The sequence below is a fragment of the Macaca mulatta genome, chromosome X (assembly GCF_049350105.2).
Source record: "Macaca mulatta isolate MMU2019108-1 chromosome X, T2T-MMU8v2.0, whole genome shotgun sequence".
NCBI classification, from domain to species: domain Eukaryota; kingdom Metazoa; phylum Chordata; class Mammalia; order Primates; family Cercopithecidae; genus Macaca; species Macaca mulatta.
Window position 1 is genome coordinate 51994145 of NC_133426.1, and position 16750 is coordinate 52010894.

At 53.4% G+C, this 16750-nt stretch overlaps 1 protein-coding gene, 1 long non-coding RNA gene and 1 other non-coding gene across 6 annotated transcripts; 1 reads left to right on the top strand and 2 right to left on the bottom strand.

The window, feature by feature from the left end:
• The first annotated feature begins 269 nt into the window (after positions 1–269).
• On the top strand, positions 270–1853 carry LOC114674753 (uncharacterized). Its single transcript, XR_003725864.2, has 3 exons — positions 270–323; positions 1529–1650; positions 1804–1853. It is a non-coding gene; the product is annotated as an uncharacterized LOC114674753 (long non-coding RNA).
• A 7231-nt stretch (positions 1854–9084) lies between these two features.
• On the bottom strand, positions 9085–16511 carry MAGED4B (melanoma antigen family D, 4B). Of its 4 annotated transcripts, none has more exons than XR_013412539.1 (14): positions 16373–16439; positions 15212–15422; positions 14124–14957; positions 13509–13712; positions 13342–13405; positions 13068–13147; positions 12589–12680; positions 11885–11964; positions 11757–11799; positions 11303–11365; positions 10780–10925; positions 10244–10358; positions 9492–9922; positions 9085–9296 (listed from the first exon to the last, which is right to left on the bottom strand). XR_013412539.1 is itself a non-coding variant. In XM_015127430.3 (13 exons), exons 2-13 carry the CDS (start codon positions 15419–15421, stop codon positions 9287–9289), a joined length of 2226 nt encoding a protein of 741 aa, XP_014982916.1. In that variant the 5' UTR covers position 15422; positions 16373–16439; the 3' UTR covers positions 9085–9286.
• LOC114675245 (small nucleolar RNA SNORA11) lies at positions 10604–10731 on the bottom strand. The gene has a single exon (XR_003726332.1). It is a non-coding gene; the product is annotated as a small nucleolar RNA SNORA11 (small nucleolar RNA).
• Positions 16512–16750: the final 239 nt, after the last annotated feature.

Below are 16750 nucleotides of genomic sequence, written 5' to 3' on the forward strand. Positions count from 1 at the left end.
GGCCCGTCTGCATTTCTGCCCTCCTCCACCCAGCATTGAGGGGAGGGCAGGGTAGAACTAAAGCAAATGTTCTTTTCAATCCCTGAATAGGGGCTTGCGTACCTCAGAGGAAGACAGAACACGCACATTTCTCTGCGTTTGTCTTTGTCTCATCCTTAGTCTCTAGACCATTAGCCCCTGTTGCCATGGGAACTGAAGCTGAGTGTCTGATGCATTCATTGGGCTGTGGGAGAAAAGCAGAGTTGGTCCTTGAAATAAAGGCCCCTGGGAGAGGGGATTCTAGCAAGGCAGTCACATCGAAAGAATTCACAATTCCCACAGAGGTATTGATCCCTGCGATTATTAGTACACACACACACACCCCACACACACACACACTCCCACCCCATACACACACACACAGGCTTCATCCTGAACAGAGATGATGTACGGTGCATCACACTGGCTGGCCCGTAGGGCTCTTGTGGGAGAGGCCAGGTCTCTGCCACCGTGAAAGGGGTTGCAACTGATACAGTCAGGGAGGGATCCCAGTAAGGGGAGTGATTCCCTTAAATTTGCTTGTTGAAACAGGCAGGGTAAAGGAGGATCCGGTGCAGAGCTTGGATTCATCAGAGGTGGCGGTTGATGTGACCGGTCGCCCTGTTTGGGTGGGAAGGCCCCGAATGACACATGCAGCCAGGCAAGAGCGGTCCCGTGCACCCTTTGCTCTTGGCTTATCCAGCTCCTCCCTCTGAGATAGTCCCACAGGGAGCCCCAGATTGACCTGGGATGGGGATCCCCTCTTTCCAGAGGCACAGTAGAGTTCTCAACGCTGGCAGTTTTCTCCTCCTTACCCTTTCTCCCTCACTGCCCCTTCATCTTGCCCCCCGCTCATCAATCACCCTTTGGTAAAGGACCTCTCCCCTTGTTCCTCTCTCTTTACTCCCTCATCCATTCCTCTACACTCCTTTCCTCTTTCCTCTCTCTTCCTACCTCACTTCAGCCTCCGTCATCACCCCTCATCTCCCCTCTCTGCTCTCTCGCCTCCATGCCTTGTCTTTCCCTTTGTCCTCCCTCCGAGTTCCCATATCCCTCACTGCCCTTTCTCTCCCTCTTTCCTTTCGCATGTTGTCCTCCCTGGTTTTCCCCTCCTTTTGCTTTTTCCTTCTCTCTACGCCGTTCCTTCCCCTCACCCTCCCCACCCTCCCTTCCCCTGATACTTACCCAGTGACTAATCCTTAGTTCCTTAAGTGGCACTGGGCGTAACGTGGGCCCTATGTGTTTAGCTTTCAGCCTCGGAGGGCAGTACATCCTAAAGTGAATCACCAACTTAATTATTCCTCTGCAAATTATCATCAGTGATATGAGATTCAACGACAAGGAGCTGTGAGAGTGCACAGGAAGGGAGCTCATTTCTGGGGTGGGCTCAGTGAAGAAAATGTCATTGATGATAGTCTCTGTTCTGCCATCCACCATCCTCTGCTTGCCTCTTTCTGTCACTGCCTTCCCTTTTATGTTGGGGACAACTCTCCTCTTCTATCTTTTGCAGCAGGGTGGGACTCCTCTCATGGTGTCCTGCCCTCCACACCCCAAAGTGTGAGTTCTCATGAAGTCCAACCGGATGCCCATTCCCTGCAACCGGAGCACCCAACAGACCAAAGAGCACGAGGGGTAGTTTCAACTCGCCCGGGGACCCTTGTTCTTGCTCCCAGGTTCCCCAGGGCACCTTTGGTCATGTACTTCACTCACCTCTTCTCTTTTTCACCTTCACTTCTCCCTTCTCTTCCCCCTCCCTCTTTCCTGGCTGCATCCTTCTTTCTTAAGGCTTTACCCCATAAAGACAAAGAAACTGGCTGAGGAGACAAAAGAAAGAAAGTAGCAGAAGCTGGTAAGGAAACAGGTGAGTGACATCTGACTTAGCTGATTAAGAGAGCTTGATCCTTTTGGAGGGCGTGGCGGGTGCTTGCTCTGTCGCCCAGGCTGGAGTGCAGTGGTACGATCATAGCTCCCTGTATCCTCGAGCTGCTGAGCTCAAGGGATCCTCCAGCCTCAGCCTCCAGAGTAGCTGGGACTACATGTTAATTTTTTTTTTTTTTAATGTTTTGCTTTTTTAGAGACAGGGTCTCACTTGTGTTGCCAAGAGAGCTTGAGCATCAACTGGCAGTGAGGACAGCCGGAAAGCAACCGACTTACCCCTCTCACCAGACCTTCCAACTGTCTGCCACACTGGCATTGCCGTGTATCCCTGCATCTTGTTGGTAATGGTGGGGGCTGTAAATTGCATGATTGCTCTAGAAAGTGTAGTTAAAAATCACTTAGACACCCAGATCCCCTCTCAGCTCCTCGTAGCATGACAAATCACTCTCCCCCAACTCTGGGAGTTGGAGGACAAATGTACTGTCTGCACAGCATGAACCAGCAGATTTATGGGCTTTGGAACTTCAGACTCACTTGAAGGCATACATGCCAACCCAGCGTAGGGATTTCAGTTGCTGTCTACAGCAATCTGCAGTCCCTCACCTCCGCTGGAGTTTGGCGTCCAGATTGCTGGCATCTTGCCCCTTCTCAGAGACGCAGGAGAGTCTTCCTGTGTAATCTAAACTTCCCTAGAGAGGAGACTTAGTAATATTGGCAGGCAAAGACCTCTGGAGTTTGCTTCGTTAGTAAGCTCAAAACATTTTCTCATTTCAACGTTAGTTTTTCTTAGAGCCATGGGTTACTAAGGAGGATGTTTCTTAATTTACAAACACATATGGGGGTTTGTAATGATCTTTTGTTATTGATTTCTAGATCCCATTGTGGCATTGTGGTCAGAGAATATACAACTCGCTGAAGAATCCATTGTTTATGGACATTCCTGGGATTGTATTCATTTAAATATCTTTATGTACATTGTAGTGGAATATAATACAAAAATGGAGTTGCATGAAAAATGAAGGTACCGCTCAGTAAATGGTTCCACAGGGACATCTGATCCCCTACGATCTGGGTTAAGAAATGGTGTACTGTATTGCTGGCAGCTCAAAAGCACTCTCATGCCAGTCACTCTTGTCTTCCACCTCGGCCAATCTAACCACTCTTGTGACTTTTAACACTTGAAGATAATCCTGCCTGTTTGTGAACGCATTACACGTACGTAGAATCAGTACAGTACATATTTTACAGTACATATTTTATAATCTGGGTTTCTCTTGGTTTTTCAGTAAGGTTTTTCTCCTTACTATTGACTTCTGTCGTGCTGTGTAGCTGAATTTGGTTTCTTTGCCTTCCTGCGCAGTATTTTGAATTGTATGACAATGCCACAATTTATTCGTGCCTTTTATTTCTAATGGACTCTTCAGTAGTTTCCAGCGCTGGAGTGTTAGTGTTATTATTGTGGTGCACGTTCACAAGGATGTCCTTTGGTTGACATGCTTATGCATTTAAGGCTGTGCTTGCAGGACTGCTTTGATTACTTTTTCTTCCTTCATGGCACTGTAAGTGGTGACAGTGGATGTAGCGGTTTGTATTTATTTATTTATTTATTTATTTATTTATTTATTTTTCCCTGATCTCAGAGGGAAAGCTGTCAACATGTCACCAGTAAGTATCGTTGTTTTCGGAGGCTTTTAAAAAATATTCCAACTGAATCAAGAGCGTTTCCTTTTATTTGCAGTTGGCTAAGAGGTTTTATCATAAGTGCGTGGTCATTTTAAAAAATCAAACCCATGAAATACCCTTCCTGCATCTGTAGGGAATATCCTATTTTTTCTCTTTCACACATTACTTCTGAGAGATAGATTTTTCAAGCGCTGAACCGCTTCATTTCTAGAATACTCGACTTGTTTGTGATACGTTTTCATTTTTGGAGATTTAACTGATTTGTTTTGCTAATGCTTTATCCAAGATTTCTTCTTCTGTGCTTATGTGAAAGATAGGCCTGTGCATTTCATTTCTTACCATGCCCTTTAAGGTTTTTGCCTCATAAAATGGGATGGGAAGCATTTCCCCTTTTTTATGTTACCTGGCAAGAAGGTAAGATTGACATTCTTTCCTTCACAAATGTTTTGTAGAATTAATCGGTGGCGGCATCAGAGTCTGTAGGTTCTTGTGGCTGCTGCTGTTGTTTCCTTCAGATTCCGCCCGTTTAGAATTTGTAGGACAATTCAGATGTTTAGTCTGTTTTCTGTCATTTTGTTATCCAAAGTATCACATTTGTGGGCATAAAGCTGTTCATGATTTTGAATAATGATCTCTTTAATATCTTCGTTGCCCATAGTGATGCTTTCTTAGCCACTCCAGACACTGGTTGCTTCATTATTTCTCTCCTTTTTGTTCAGGCCCACACAAGGCATGTCTTAATCACATCATCTTTACAAAAAACCACCTCTGGCTGTGTTGTTTTATCTTTAACTGATTTGTACTTTTATTGTTATTTCATTTCTTCTGCTTTCTTCAGGTTTAATCTGTTGCTCAGCATGGTTGGGAAAGATGCAAATGTTGTGTCTTTCTTTTTCATGCAAACTAGACAATTAAAATATATCCCATAAGTTTTCATCAGGTTCAAAATACTTTGTGATTTCATTGGTGATGTTTTCCTTGAGCTACGGGTTATTTAGAAAACAGGAAATTAAAAGGATGCCTTTTCTAAAGATAAAATGAAGTGAAATAAAAAGGATGCCTTTTTTATTTCATTTTCTTGCCTAATTGCCCTCCGAACTTCCGGGACTATGTTGAGAAGAAGTAGCAAAAGCGGGCATCTCTGCTTTGCTCCTGATCTTGGAGGAAAAGCTTTCACTCTTTCGGCATCTAGTACAGTGTTCACAGTGAGTATTTTATATAGGACTTTTGTAACGCTGAGGTTGTTTCCTTCTGTTCCAAGGAGTTTGAGTGTTTTTGTCACGAAGGGAGCTGACTTTTGTCAGATGCTTTTAGTGCATCAATTGAGCCGATCATGTGGTTTTGTCCTTCATTTTGTTGATACCGTACACTAAATTAGTTGATTTTCATTGATCGAAACTTCCTTGCATTCCACGAATAAATCCCACGTGGTCATGGGCCTTTCATGTGCTGTTGAACTCGGTGTGCTAGGCTTTTGTTGAATATGTATGCATAAACATTCTTTTGGGAAGTGTGTGTGGGTGTGTGTGTGTGTGTGTGTGTGTCCGTATGTTTCTGGTCCTAATTCTTCTTTAAATGTTTAGTAGAATTCTCCACTGAAGCCATCTAGTCCTGGGGTTTTCTATGTTGGGAGGTTGATGAATACTGGTTAAGTCTCCTTACGAGTTGTCGAGATCTGCTGAGATTTTTTACTTCTTCAGGAGTCAGTCTTGGCAGCGTGTATGTTTCTCAGAATTTATCTATTTCTTCTAGAGTATCAAATTTGTTGGGGTAGAGTTGTTCCTGGTCTTCTCTTTATAATCTTTTTTGTTTCTGTAGTATCAATTGTAATGCCCCTCCGTCGTTCTGAGTTTAGTTATTTGACCCTTCTGTTTTCCTCTTAATCTGCTTAACCTATGTTGACCTTTTCAGAGACACCAGCTCTTAGTTTCACTGTTTTTTTTTCCCTATTATTTGTCTATTCTCCATTTCCTTTATTTGTGCTCTAATCTTTATTACTTCCTTCCTTCTGCTAACTTTGGGTTTACGTTGTTCTTCCTTTTCTAGTTCTCGAAACATAAAGACAGGCTGTTGATTTGAGGTCTGTCTTCTTTTTCACTGTAAGCATTTACCACAATAAACTTCCCTCTTAACACTATGCTTTCCCTGCATCTCCTTAGTTGTGGTATGTGGTGTTTTCATTTTCATGTGTCTCAAGATGCTTTCTAATTTCCTTGTGGTCTGTTCTTTGACCCATTGGTTATTGAAGAGAGTGTTGTAATTTCCACCTATTTGTGACATTTTCAATTCTCCTTCTGGTATTGCTTTCTAGTTTCATTCCATTGTGGTCAGAAAAGATAATCGGTATGATTTTGAACCTCTGAAGTTTGTGAAGATCCTAAATGTCAACACAAAAGCTAAAGCATAAGACCTCTGGAAGAGAATTCAGGATAAAGCCTTGAAAAACTTGCTGTAGGCGAAGGACTCTTCTAGCTATGACACAGAAAGCAATAGCCACGCAAAAACACGTTAAGTGAATTTCATCAAATTTAGAAATCTGGCTTTTCATCATTAGAGAAATGAAAAAGCAAACCATTCATTGTGGCAATGTTTGCAATATATACTACCCGACAATGGAAAAGTTTGCACGCAAAAAAGCACTCTTATAATTCAGTATTAAGATGACAAATCATAATCAATGTGCCAACCATGTGAATGGTTCTTCACATGCCACACCAAACGATATGCAACTGGTCAAGAGAAGAGGCTGGGCCAAGGTCACTAGTGGAGGCAGCGGCAAAGCTGGGTCAGAGATCTCAGGCAAGTCACCTCCCTTCTCTGAGTCTGTTTCCTCAAATGCACAGTAGTAGCTCAGACGATCTTTGAGGGTGTCATGAGGTAGTGGGCAAAACGCCCTTGGCCCAGGGCCTGATGACGACGAAAACAAAGAGGAGCAGCAGGGTGGATGCCCAGGAAGGAAAACACCCAACCTGATGTCTCAGGAGGCTGGGAGGGCAGTGGCAGGCCTCAGAAACCTAGGGTGGAACCTGTCGTTCAGGGAAGCCGTGAGGGGTGGCGATCATGCGCAATGAAGGGAGATGGGGAGCGGTATGTGCACATGGGCGGGAGGGTGGGTGTCAGGAGAGAGTGCCCAGCAGGTGGGTTTATCACCCCCAGGACACTGCGAGCCCCTGGATGGCAGGAGCGGCCCACAGCAGGGCCCAGTGCACGTACCCCGACCTCAGAGGGTCCCAGGTTCAAGTCTGTGCTCTGCCACTTCCTGGCTGTGTGACTTGGGGAGAGCGTCTTCCGTCTCGGAGCCTCAGTTGGCTGAGACCATGAAATGGCCTTACTGTCCCCACCTCTCGGGCTTGCCCGAGAAATGGAAACATAGGTCCAGACAAGAAATTGTACATGAATATTCAGAACAACTTTATGCATGATATCAATAACTGGAAATGAGCGAATGCACCAATGCTCGTCTATCGCCAGGCGTGGGACAGGAGCGATCAGAAGAAGCAGGCCTGGCTGGGAGAAGGTTGTGAGTGCTGTCCACTGCCACAGCAGGGCCTCAGAAAACACTTGCTGACATGGACTGTGGGCCTTTGCGGTGTGGGGTCTACAGAAGGTCCCAGGCTGGGGGCAGGAGGGAAGCCTGCCTGGGTCTCCTGTTTGCCATGTGAGTGAGGTGGTGGCCATCTCCAGGGTGGCCGGTCTGACCCTCCTGCAGGACGCGCAGTCCAGTCCACCCCCATTTCCCACCAAGGTGCTCCTGCCTCCCTGCTCTCCTCCTCTCTTCCCAGGTGCCCTCAGCGCTGCCCCTACAGGGTAGGGGGAGTGGGTCCCTGGTGAGGCCCCACCGCTGCAAGGTGACGTGAAAGGGGGAGTGTCCAGCAAGCCTGGAGGCCTGAGGAGGCCGTGACCTGGCCAGCACCCTGCCTCTGAGGGCTGCTTCTTGTTCCTTTCCGGTGGAGCTTTCGTATCTCAAGTGCCTTCCACACACAGTGCTCAAACTCACTCCTGTGGCTTATGGTGACGACCCCCACCCCGATCCAAGGACAGGCATGTGCCCGCTATGTGCACAAGGGTGTCTGGGGAGGTCCTGGACAAATAGCATTAAATTTATGATGCCAGGGGTGGTGTCCCAGGCATCCCTAATCTCTTCCACAGCCCAGACCACAGACCAGGAGACATAAAGGGAAGGGGACTCCATTTTGTGTGTGTGTGTGTGTGTGTGTGTGTGTGTGTGTGTGTTCCAGTAAAGCTTTGGGACTGGATTTCTGTCAGAGTCCCAGAATGTCAGTGTTGCCAAGCATGGACCCAAGCACCAGAGAAGCAGAAATCACAGCGACAGCCAATGTGGAGACCCACCCAAAGCCTTTCTGACGGACAGCTTCTGGGGTGTGCAACCAATGCAGTCCAACGCTCACCAGGGCTCCCTATGTGGCTCCATGCTCTGCTGTTGCTGTTTTGAAATCCTTCATAGTTTTTGACAAGGAGACTCATGTTTTCATTTTCCACTGGGCCTCCCAAATTAGGCAGCCCGGTCTGGGTCAGGATCTGGCCATGGTGGAGATGGCAGCCCCTCCTGGGGAAACAGAAGCTGGGGCTGGGTGGGGAGTGGGAGGCAGGGAGCCTTCCACTGCTATGTTTTCCCTCCTTATCTAGGGCTCTGTCCTCCCAAGCCCTGGACACTACCGGGGAACTCCAGAAAGCCCTGGACACTGTCCCTGCCTGCCACTGAGCCCTTCCCAGGAGACCAAACTGTCTCTGCCCTCACTGTCTTGTACCTGAAGCATGTGCAGCCCTACCTCAGACCCCTCCAGACGTCACCCAGCCCTTGAACACACCAGGATCTAGGTAGGCCTGGTGGTGTCCTCACTGGGAGAGCCCTGCTGCTGGGGGAGAAGGGCTGTGAAGCCCCAAACAGGCCGGCGTTCCATCACCGGCAAGGGTCTGTGTACGTGTGCACCGTGCGTTGTTTTTATTACATCCTGCTCCCTCAGCAATCACGGCCCCTCCTTCTACCCACTGGAGGGCTGCGAACATCACTGCGGGGCCCACCTCATTGTCTGTCAGACTCGGTACCGAGGACGGGGTCCTGAACTGTGTGGATGATGAGCCAAGGGTTCCAGAACATCGTCTCCAAGGAGGGGGTGTGGGAGGTGGATCCTGGTGAGAGCCTTGGACCCTGTCCCTCGGCGGGAGGGGCAGTGGCACCAAGCTGCAGTCTTCCACCCAACCCCTGCTCTGGCCGCCCCCCTTGCCATGTCCCTGGGGCTGCTGAGCAAGGAAGGCTTCTAGAAAATCACATAACCGTGAGCACTGGGGCCTCTCCAAACTCCTGGTCGCACACTCAAGTGTAACCAACCTCTGCACCTCCCAGCATCCCACCTGTCCCTGTGGGTCTTTTTGGCAGAGGTGGGGCCCACCTATCCCAGAGAGCCTGAAGAAGTTTCCTTGCTACAAGCCCAAGCACGGCCAGGTATAGCACCGGGTGTGCAGGTAAAGGAAGAAACGTCCAAATTAATTTTGCAACTTTAATGTAACACTGATACCCAAAACATGAAAGCGCAAGGAAAAGCACAAAATGAAAGCAGGAAGAGCAAAGAGAGCTTCATCTTGCATGCCACCTCTGACTGACAGGAAGAAGCTGCCTAGGGTGCTGTGTCGAGAAGGAATCTGAGAGGAGGCACTCTGGCTTGGCCAGTAAGATCGCTGCAGTTCGTCAACGGTGCCTGTAAAAGCACAAGAAACCAAAGTGACAACATCCATGGACACATGCGAACCAGGGAGGGATATACGTAACAAAATAAGTGTCCGTCCATGCTGTTGCCGTTGCCCGCAACGCCCCCATCCCGGCCCTCCCTCTGACATCTCACCCCCCTCCGCATCCCTCCTGCAGAGTCTCATTTCTCTGCTGAAACTCTTACTGGATCCAGGAGAAGAAGCTGGCGCCAGCTCTGGCGGCATTTCTGGTCCGGATGGTGGAGCTGGTGCTAGGGCCATCTAGGACGCTGGTGCTGGCCCCTCCATTGGTGCCACTGCTGACACCAGCTCTCCACGTGGCCCTCCTGTTGGCACGGTTGCTATTCAGAATGTACTGATGGTATCTGGCCCAGAAAGCAAAAGGGATCCTGGCCCAGGCGTCGCCAAAATCTCCGTCCTCATCCCAGGTCAGGAGCTCGACTTGTATGTCATCCCAGCTCCACCGTCCAATCAGAGCTTCGTCCCCGATATTCATCTGGGCCCTCATCTGGGCCCTGGCATGTTCCTCGGCCATATCCACATCCATTGTCTTGAAAGCATCATCCACAGCCTCCAAGAAATGAGCCTTCCATTCCCGGGGGTCTCGGTTCTGATTCTGTGGAGGAAAAGGGCAAGCATAGACACAGAGCTACCCCACAGTGGCTGAGCACCCACGGCCCGCCTCACCCCATCCCGTGTGCTTTGCGCAATGACGGCAAAATCAGGACCACAGGGATCAGGGGCTCCTACTATCCTGTGCCAGACCTGGGATTTTACCCCATCTGTGACCTTGCGTAGGGTGTTCAGGTGCCTCTGTGAGTGTTCGGTACCCTCACTGGAATATGGGGTAATGGGAAGGAGGCCTCGACCAAGAAACAAGCAAGGTATGGAGAGCACCACCCCCGGTGCCGGGCACCCGACAGAGGCTCTCCCTTACCTGGGCGATGAATCTCAGGACCCTCATCTTGCTGGTCTCATGGCGGGCTCGCAGGCCCCAGAGGAATTCATACTCAGGTGGGTTGCTGTTAGGGATCTTCTTGTATTCCAGGTACCTTGGCATGAGAGGAAAGTGAACTTTGCTTCTAGCCAAGCAGACCTGTTGCTGAACGGATGGGTTCCAGGGGGCCCCTCCTCAACCCGATGCTGCAGCTCAGCTCCTGGAAGAGGACTGCCCTGCCCCTCCAGCCCTTCACTCATTCCCAAACCCACTCCCAGGACTTCTGCCTGCAAAAGTGAGGCCTTCAAAGCCTTTTGCCATTGGTCCTCCCCGGAAGCCATGCGGAGGTGCAGGGGGGCCACATGTAGGGCATTTGTCTGTAGGGAGGCCACAAGTTTGTGCCCCTCATCACCATGGCCCCAGCTTCCTGTTGGGTGTGTTGTAAACAGAGGAGCCATTCTTCAGGCCGCCTGCTCTGAGCACACCCCACCTTGAGGGTCTTGGCCACACCCCGGCGGAGCCCTGGAGAGGCCCACCAGAGGAAACGACTGGAAAGGAAGAAACAGTCAGCCAGGAGAAGCGTGCTCCAGGCATCCTCCTCAAGTCCTGACCCTTTGTTGGTGTGCATGCGCGCCTGTGCGTTGGCAAGTCCTCCAGGGACGGGGAGAGGGTGGGCCCTGGCCTGAAAATCAGGAGAGTCGGGCTGAGGCCCTTACCAGCTGGGAGCCACGCTCAGAGGCGTCCCCTCTCTGAGCTCCAGGTTCCTTAGGTGTAAACCAGGGGGAACTCTCGTGTCAGTCTACAGGGCAGGTGCTCAAGGAGATGGTGGCCGTTATCACACCCCACACCGTGTTCTCAGGTGACGTGCGCTCCCTTTTCCCAAGACCCCCCTGACCTTCGGCTCCCCACACGCTCGCATACCCCCACTGCCACTCACTCCCAGGCCAGAGGCACCCATCCCTCCAGTTGAAGATGTGGGATAGGGAACTGCTTTCTCAGCCAGACCAGCACACAAGGGATGCTCAAGTGAGAGTCGCAGTTAGCTCAGGTGATACTTACTTCTGCTTCACAAAGTCATCTGTGATGAGCTTCCTCAGATCGCCGAGGAATGGGTGCCTCACCCTGAGGGCAAGGAAAGGAATCCATGAGCAGAGGCGGTGGCAAGGGCCCTCCCTAGCATGACTATGACTTCCCAGCCCACGGGGAGTCGCCGTGGAGGCCTGGGCATGGAGCAGAGGCCAGAGGACTGTTGGTCAGGGATGCCCCGGGTAGGGATTTGATGGAGCTCCTGACTCTGACTGTCTCTCTTAGATGTCATCTGGGGCCACAGAGCAGAGAGAGGACCGAGCAGCGTCCGGCACTGCTTCCCCGTCCGCCCCGGTGAGACCCTTTGCTCTCTACCGAGCCCAGGGCGCCCCACACCCTTGCGCCAGACCACCAGGCTATTGCAATCCCGGGACCTCTTTGGCCAGAGGATAGCACCGAGGGGAGGAGCTGGAGAGGCCAATCATACCCAGGGCGCAGTCCCATCTTGCGTAGTGCCTCCCAGAGGACAGCTGCGAGGGGAGAGGAGGTACGAGAGTTTGGCACCCAGAAGATGAGACTATGGGCAGCCCCCCAGCTGCAGGTCCAGCCACTCACCCTCGCTGGCACGGTTGCCATTCATGAAGATGACGCCCAGAATCACCAAGAGGAGACTCAGCCTGGGAGTGTCCTTGGTTCTAAAGGTGTAGAAAGAGAAATCCTGTGTAGCAGCTATTTGCCTGAGAGACACCACCAGGCTCTCCCAACTAGCCTCTCTCAGGTTTCCCAGCTTGAGGGGAACTCTTCCCAGGACAGGCACAGTTCACTAGCTGCTGGCAGACCATTCGCACCTCCGCCTGAGACTTAATCACCTCCTCTATAACATGGGTACTAACACTTCCCTGACAGGGTTCCGCAGAGGACAGGGCGAGGCAGGGAGCCGAAGCTCTGCAAATGGCAAACGTGTGTCCAGAGATGGCTCCAGACCTTTCCTGCTCCTTCCACATCGGGACCTACACTGAAGAGGAAGCTCTCCCGTAGGCCAGCTCTGCCTGGTCCAGGCCAGGCAGGCAGGAGGAAGAGGCAAGCCACTTTCCTCCGAAGCTTTGGGGGTAAAGCCCGGCAGCAGCTTGGGGAGACCTGACGGCAGCAAGGCCTCACCCCAGGCTATCATTCCTTTCATCCAGCAGTCACCAGGCAGCCCTCACTGTGTGTGGGAGCCGTGCACCGCACTCAAGCCCCGTCTTCCTGCTTCACTGAAGGGGTGTGGGCAGGGAAGGGACACCACCGAGGAAGGCCACAACCCGCTTTCCCTTTCTTACTTTCCAAGGAGGCGAGCTGAGGAGTCCCGTGTGCAGACAAGAATATACAGGTGTTCTTCCTTGTCGATCTCCTTCAGGTGGATCCCAAACTTCTACATGGGGGAGAAAACAGAGTGTGAGATCCAAACCCCATGCTGGGCAACCTGCCGGCAGACAGTGATTCCCTGTTAGAACTGCTCCTCAGCAAGGAATCCAAACTCGTGAGCGAGGGCGGAAGAAGACAGCACACGGAGGACCTTCGCTGTGGGAGCTGACGCTGGCAGAGGCCATGAGACCCACCTCGCAAGATGGCGAGACACTCAGAGAGCATGAGAGAGAGAAGCCAAGGGCAGGAAGCACGAGTCAAACCGCCAGTGCAGTGGAAGCTCAGAGTCGGAGAGGTTAGAGATGGCTCCAGAGACTGGGCCTTGAGGGGCTGCAGGGTCGCCCCACCCTACGCCCGCTCTTCCTCCACAGAGCTACTCCCATCCCGCACCCACCTTTTCCAGGGTGTACGTTGCTCGTTCAATGATCTCAGGGAAATGTTCATCATATTCTCTGATGACATCCTTCAGCATGTCTGCAGGAGGGGGAAGAGTTGGAGAAAGCACCTGGGCTGAGCAGGGGTCATAGAGCTGTAGCCCCTTGGTCAACCCTGCCGAGGGTGGTGCAGCCAGGAGCCCGTCCTGTGGCGACAGAGGGGACCAGCCGCAGCACCCAAGCAAAGGGATGCCCACAGACTAGGGGATGGCGAAGGGGGCACAGGCTGCCTACCTGCACGCTTGATGGGGATCTTCTTGTAGTCCTTAATCATCAGGTATTTTACCAACTTATTTGCCTGGAGAAGGAGGAACATGCGGGGAGGTCAAGGCATGGGTGAGGGCAGAGACATGGCCCACGAGGGAGGAGAGGAGGGAGATGGGGGAGGGTGGGCTTCTTACCCTCTCTTGCAGAAGCGTCACGTTGCGGGGCGGCAGGCACAGTACGTGCCTTGAGGGTATCTGGGACCTCGGGGCCACCGGGCGCCGAGGGGCCAACTGAGCCCGCACGGTCAATGAGGGCTGTGATGCTCTCCAGGTGGGTGGGACCGCAGGAGGCTCTCTCTCCTCCTCGCTGCTCTCATACTCATCATCCAGGTGCTTGGACTGTATCATTGGAGAGAGGAGAGACCCAGGGCTACCAGGCTCCCCGCGCCAAAGCGCCCCGCACGCACCTCACCCGTAGCAGGCTCTTGGAAATGAGAGCAGTACCAGCAGCGGCTGGCATGTGCTGCATGCTTACTAAGTGCCAGGCACTGAGCCAGCCTCTTCTCCCACCAGTCCTGAGGGTAGGGACTACGTGGAGTGAAAACATGCTCAGCAAACTTGTGTTGGAGAAACATGGACTAGCTGAGAGGAGAGGAGGGGAGGAGAGGGGAGGTGAGGAGAGAAGGAGAGGAAAGAGGAGAGGAGAGGAAGAAGGGGGAGAGGAGAGGGAAGAGAGGAGCAGGAAAGGGAGGAGAAGGAAAGGACAGGAGCAAGGGGGTGTGGAGGTGGCAGGGGGCAGGGGGATCTCACCTTCTTGGTCCTCTTGCCTCCCATCCTGGCCCAGGGCTCAGCACTGTGCTGAGCAGTGGCAGCAGCTGCGCCCTCCGGCTCAGGGATGCTCGTGGCCATCTTGGCCTTGGCAGCAGCTGCTGCCACAACGTTCTGAGGCTCCACCCACCGAGTCTTGGCCAGCGCCTTCCCTGACTTGGTGGTCTTGGGCCGGGTGGCTGCCACCTCTCTGCCAGGTCCAGTCTGGGGCACACCGGAGGCAGCACTGGAGCCCTCCGTGGCAGCCTCTTGGGCTGGGGCAGGTCTCTTGGGGCGTGGGAAGGCCATGCCACTGACCCCCGCCGGCTGAGTGAAATCAAAGACATCATTCTGACCCAGGAAGGCTGTGCTGGGCCGGGTGGTGTCCACCTCCCTGGCACACGGAGCCTGAGAGAAAGCACAGGCGCTACTAGGGCCCTCGGTAGCAGCCTCCTGGGCCGGGGAGCCTGTCTGGGACTTTGTGGAGGTTACTGGGGCCCCGGGGGCAGCCATCTCACTGGTGACTAACATCTGGGAGGTCTGCGGAGAAGCAAGGGGTGGCTCAGGGGTGGGCCCCTGAGCCTCGGCGGCGTAGGTCGTGGGCTGGGTATCCTCTCCTGAGACCTGCGGCGTGGCCACCCGGTGGCTAGCGACCACCTGAGTGAAGGCGGTACGGGCAGCGGCGGCAGCGGCCCGAGCCGCACGGTTGGAGGCGGCGGCGCGGGCTACATTGGCAGCACGGGCGGCGGTCTCATTGGCAAGTGTGTCCGGATCCAGTTGCAATGCCTCCACCAGGGTCTGGGCCAGCACAGGGTTTTCCAGTTCCCAGGGCTCATTCTGCAAGGCCAGAGAGAGGGGTTGGGGAAGGCAGGTCACTCGACGACACACTTGTGTTAGCTTGCCTGTGCTGGCCAGCCTCTTCCCAGCAGTCAGCCCTGAACATCCCAAGACCTTCCCAAATCCTCTTCTTCCGAGCAGGGGAGGAAAGATTTGGGGAAGCTGGGCAGTCCTTTCCCACACAACCCTCCTTGCTCCCCCCTCCTCCCTCCCCCATTCACAAGGGAAAGGCCCAGGCCAGCAGGTGGCCTCACCGATAAGATGCGAAGGCCGGGACCCAAGCTTCCGAAGGCTCTGAGGATATGGATGTCAAAGCTGGTGAGGGTGCCGTAGCCACCAAACGCACCGAATTCTTCATAGTCGTTGCCTTCAACCATCTCTTCCTCCCGGACTTCGTCGCTACCCTCATCCATGTCTTCAACACTGTAGCTTTCCGATTGCACGCTGAAGCTTCCCTCAGCCATGCTGCGGGTCCCAGGGAGATGAGAGCTCAGCCTGAGAGGGAGAGTGAAGCAGCTGCAGGGGGAGGGGGCGGGATCCAATGGGAGGCGGGATCTCCCGGGAGGTGAGGGGCGACAATCATCAGGTTACTAGGCAATATTAGGCAGTAGGGGGCAGGGGGGGAGGTGGGGGGAAGACGGTTTGGCTTTCTGATGGGGTAGACCTGGTCAGGGACAGAGCCCGAGGAAAGGGACAGAGGAGGTCGCAGGAGGCGCCGCACCGAAAGCGGAGTTTAGGATGGGCAGACTCGCCATCCCAGCGGCTAGATTTGAAGAGGGGCTGTTCTGGAGGGCTGGGGTCCGAAGAGTCCCGAAGGGGATGCATTGGGGAAGAGAGAAACAAAGGGTTTGGATTTAAGGGCCAGAGAAGGGGACCGGGGTGACGGGGGAGCAGATGGGAGAGCTCAGACAACGGGGACAGCGGCAAGCGGCAAGCTCTGCCAAACAGAATCCCAGGGACCTTTTGGCTAGGTCCGGGCGGGGGGCCTAGGTGGGGCTCAGACTAGAGCACTAGAGGCGGATGGAGTGGGGGCCTCAGACCTAGGTGAGGCTCCAATCGGAGCGCTGGAGATCTCAAACGCGAGGACTGGGCACTCCAGGAAGGGGGCAAGCGGTCAGCTCGGTTCGAGTAATCTAGGAGTGATTGGGGTGGGGGTGGGGCCTCCGCTCCAAGGGAGCTCAGCTCGCAGCACAGGGGTCCGCTAAAGGGGTGAGGATCCTGGGCTCCGGTTTCAGTAGGGCTCAGATCGGGGCGCCTGGGTCTGACGGTGATGGGGGCTCCTATCTAGACCTTGGGTCTAATGGGGTTCCGGTTCTGAGTGCTTGGGCTTTGTTCAGATCCGGAGGCGGAGGGAGGGCGCAGCGTGTCGGGTTCCACTCGCCCTCTCCGGGTCCTGTCTGGGGCTGGATCCTTACCTTCTCTGGGGCTCCAATGGCGTCCGTCCTCAGCACCAGGAACCCCGCAGCCGCGCCCTCGCCTACTGCTGCCAGCACAGCAGCCCGGACCACCCCGCCCCTTTTCTCCGTGCACCCCCCGCGGCTGGGTAGCCTGCGCATGCGCGGACCCCTCCAGCCCGCCCGCTTTCCCAACAAAAGCCCTTTCCTCCAGGTCTCCAGTGCGCATGCGATTCCGCGGGTGGGTGGGCGGTGGGGTCGAAGGTAGGGTGGGGGCGCTCTTCCCGCCAGACCCGCTTCACCTCTCCTCCTCCTCCTCCTACTGCGGGCGCGCACACTCATACCCTGCAGTGCAGCTCGACCCACCCAATCATCTCTTCTCAATCCCCCCACTTTTGC

Excerpts from the sequence above, each read along its gene's own strand:
- MAGED4B (XM_015127430.3), bottom strand. The coding sequence starts at position 15,421 with ATGGCTGAGGGAAGCTTCAGCGTGCAATCGGAAAGCTACAGTGTTGAA. Across the intron at positions 13,148-13,341 it reads GATCCCCATCAAGCGTGCAG|ACATGCTGAAGGATGTCATC; the intron begins GTAGGCAGCCTG and ends CCCCTCCTGCAG. Across the intron at positions 10,359-11,302 it reads GATGACTTTGTGAAGCAGAA|GTACCTGGAATACAAGAAGA; the intron begins GTAAGTATCACC and ends TCTCATGCCAAG.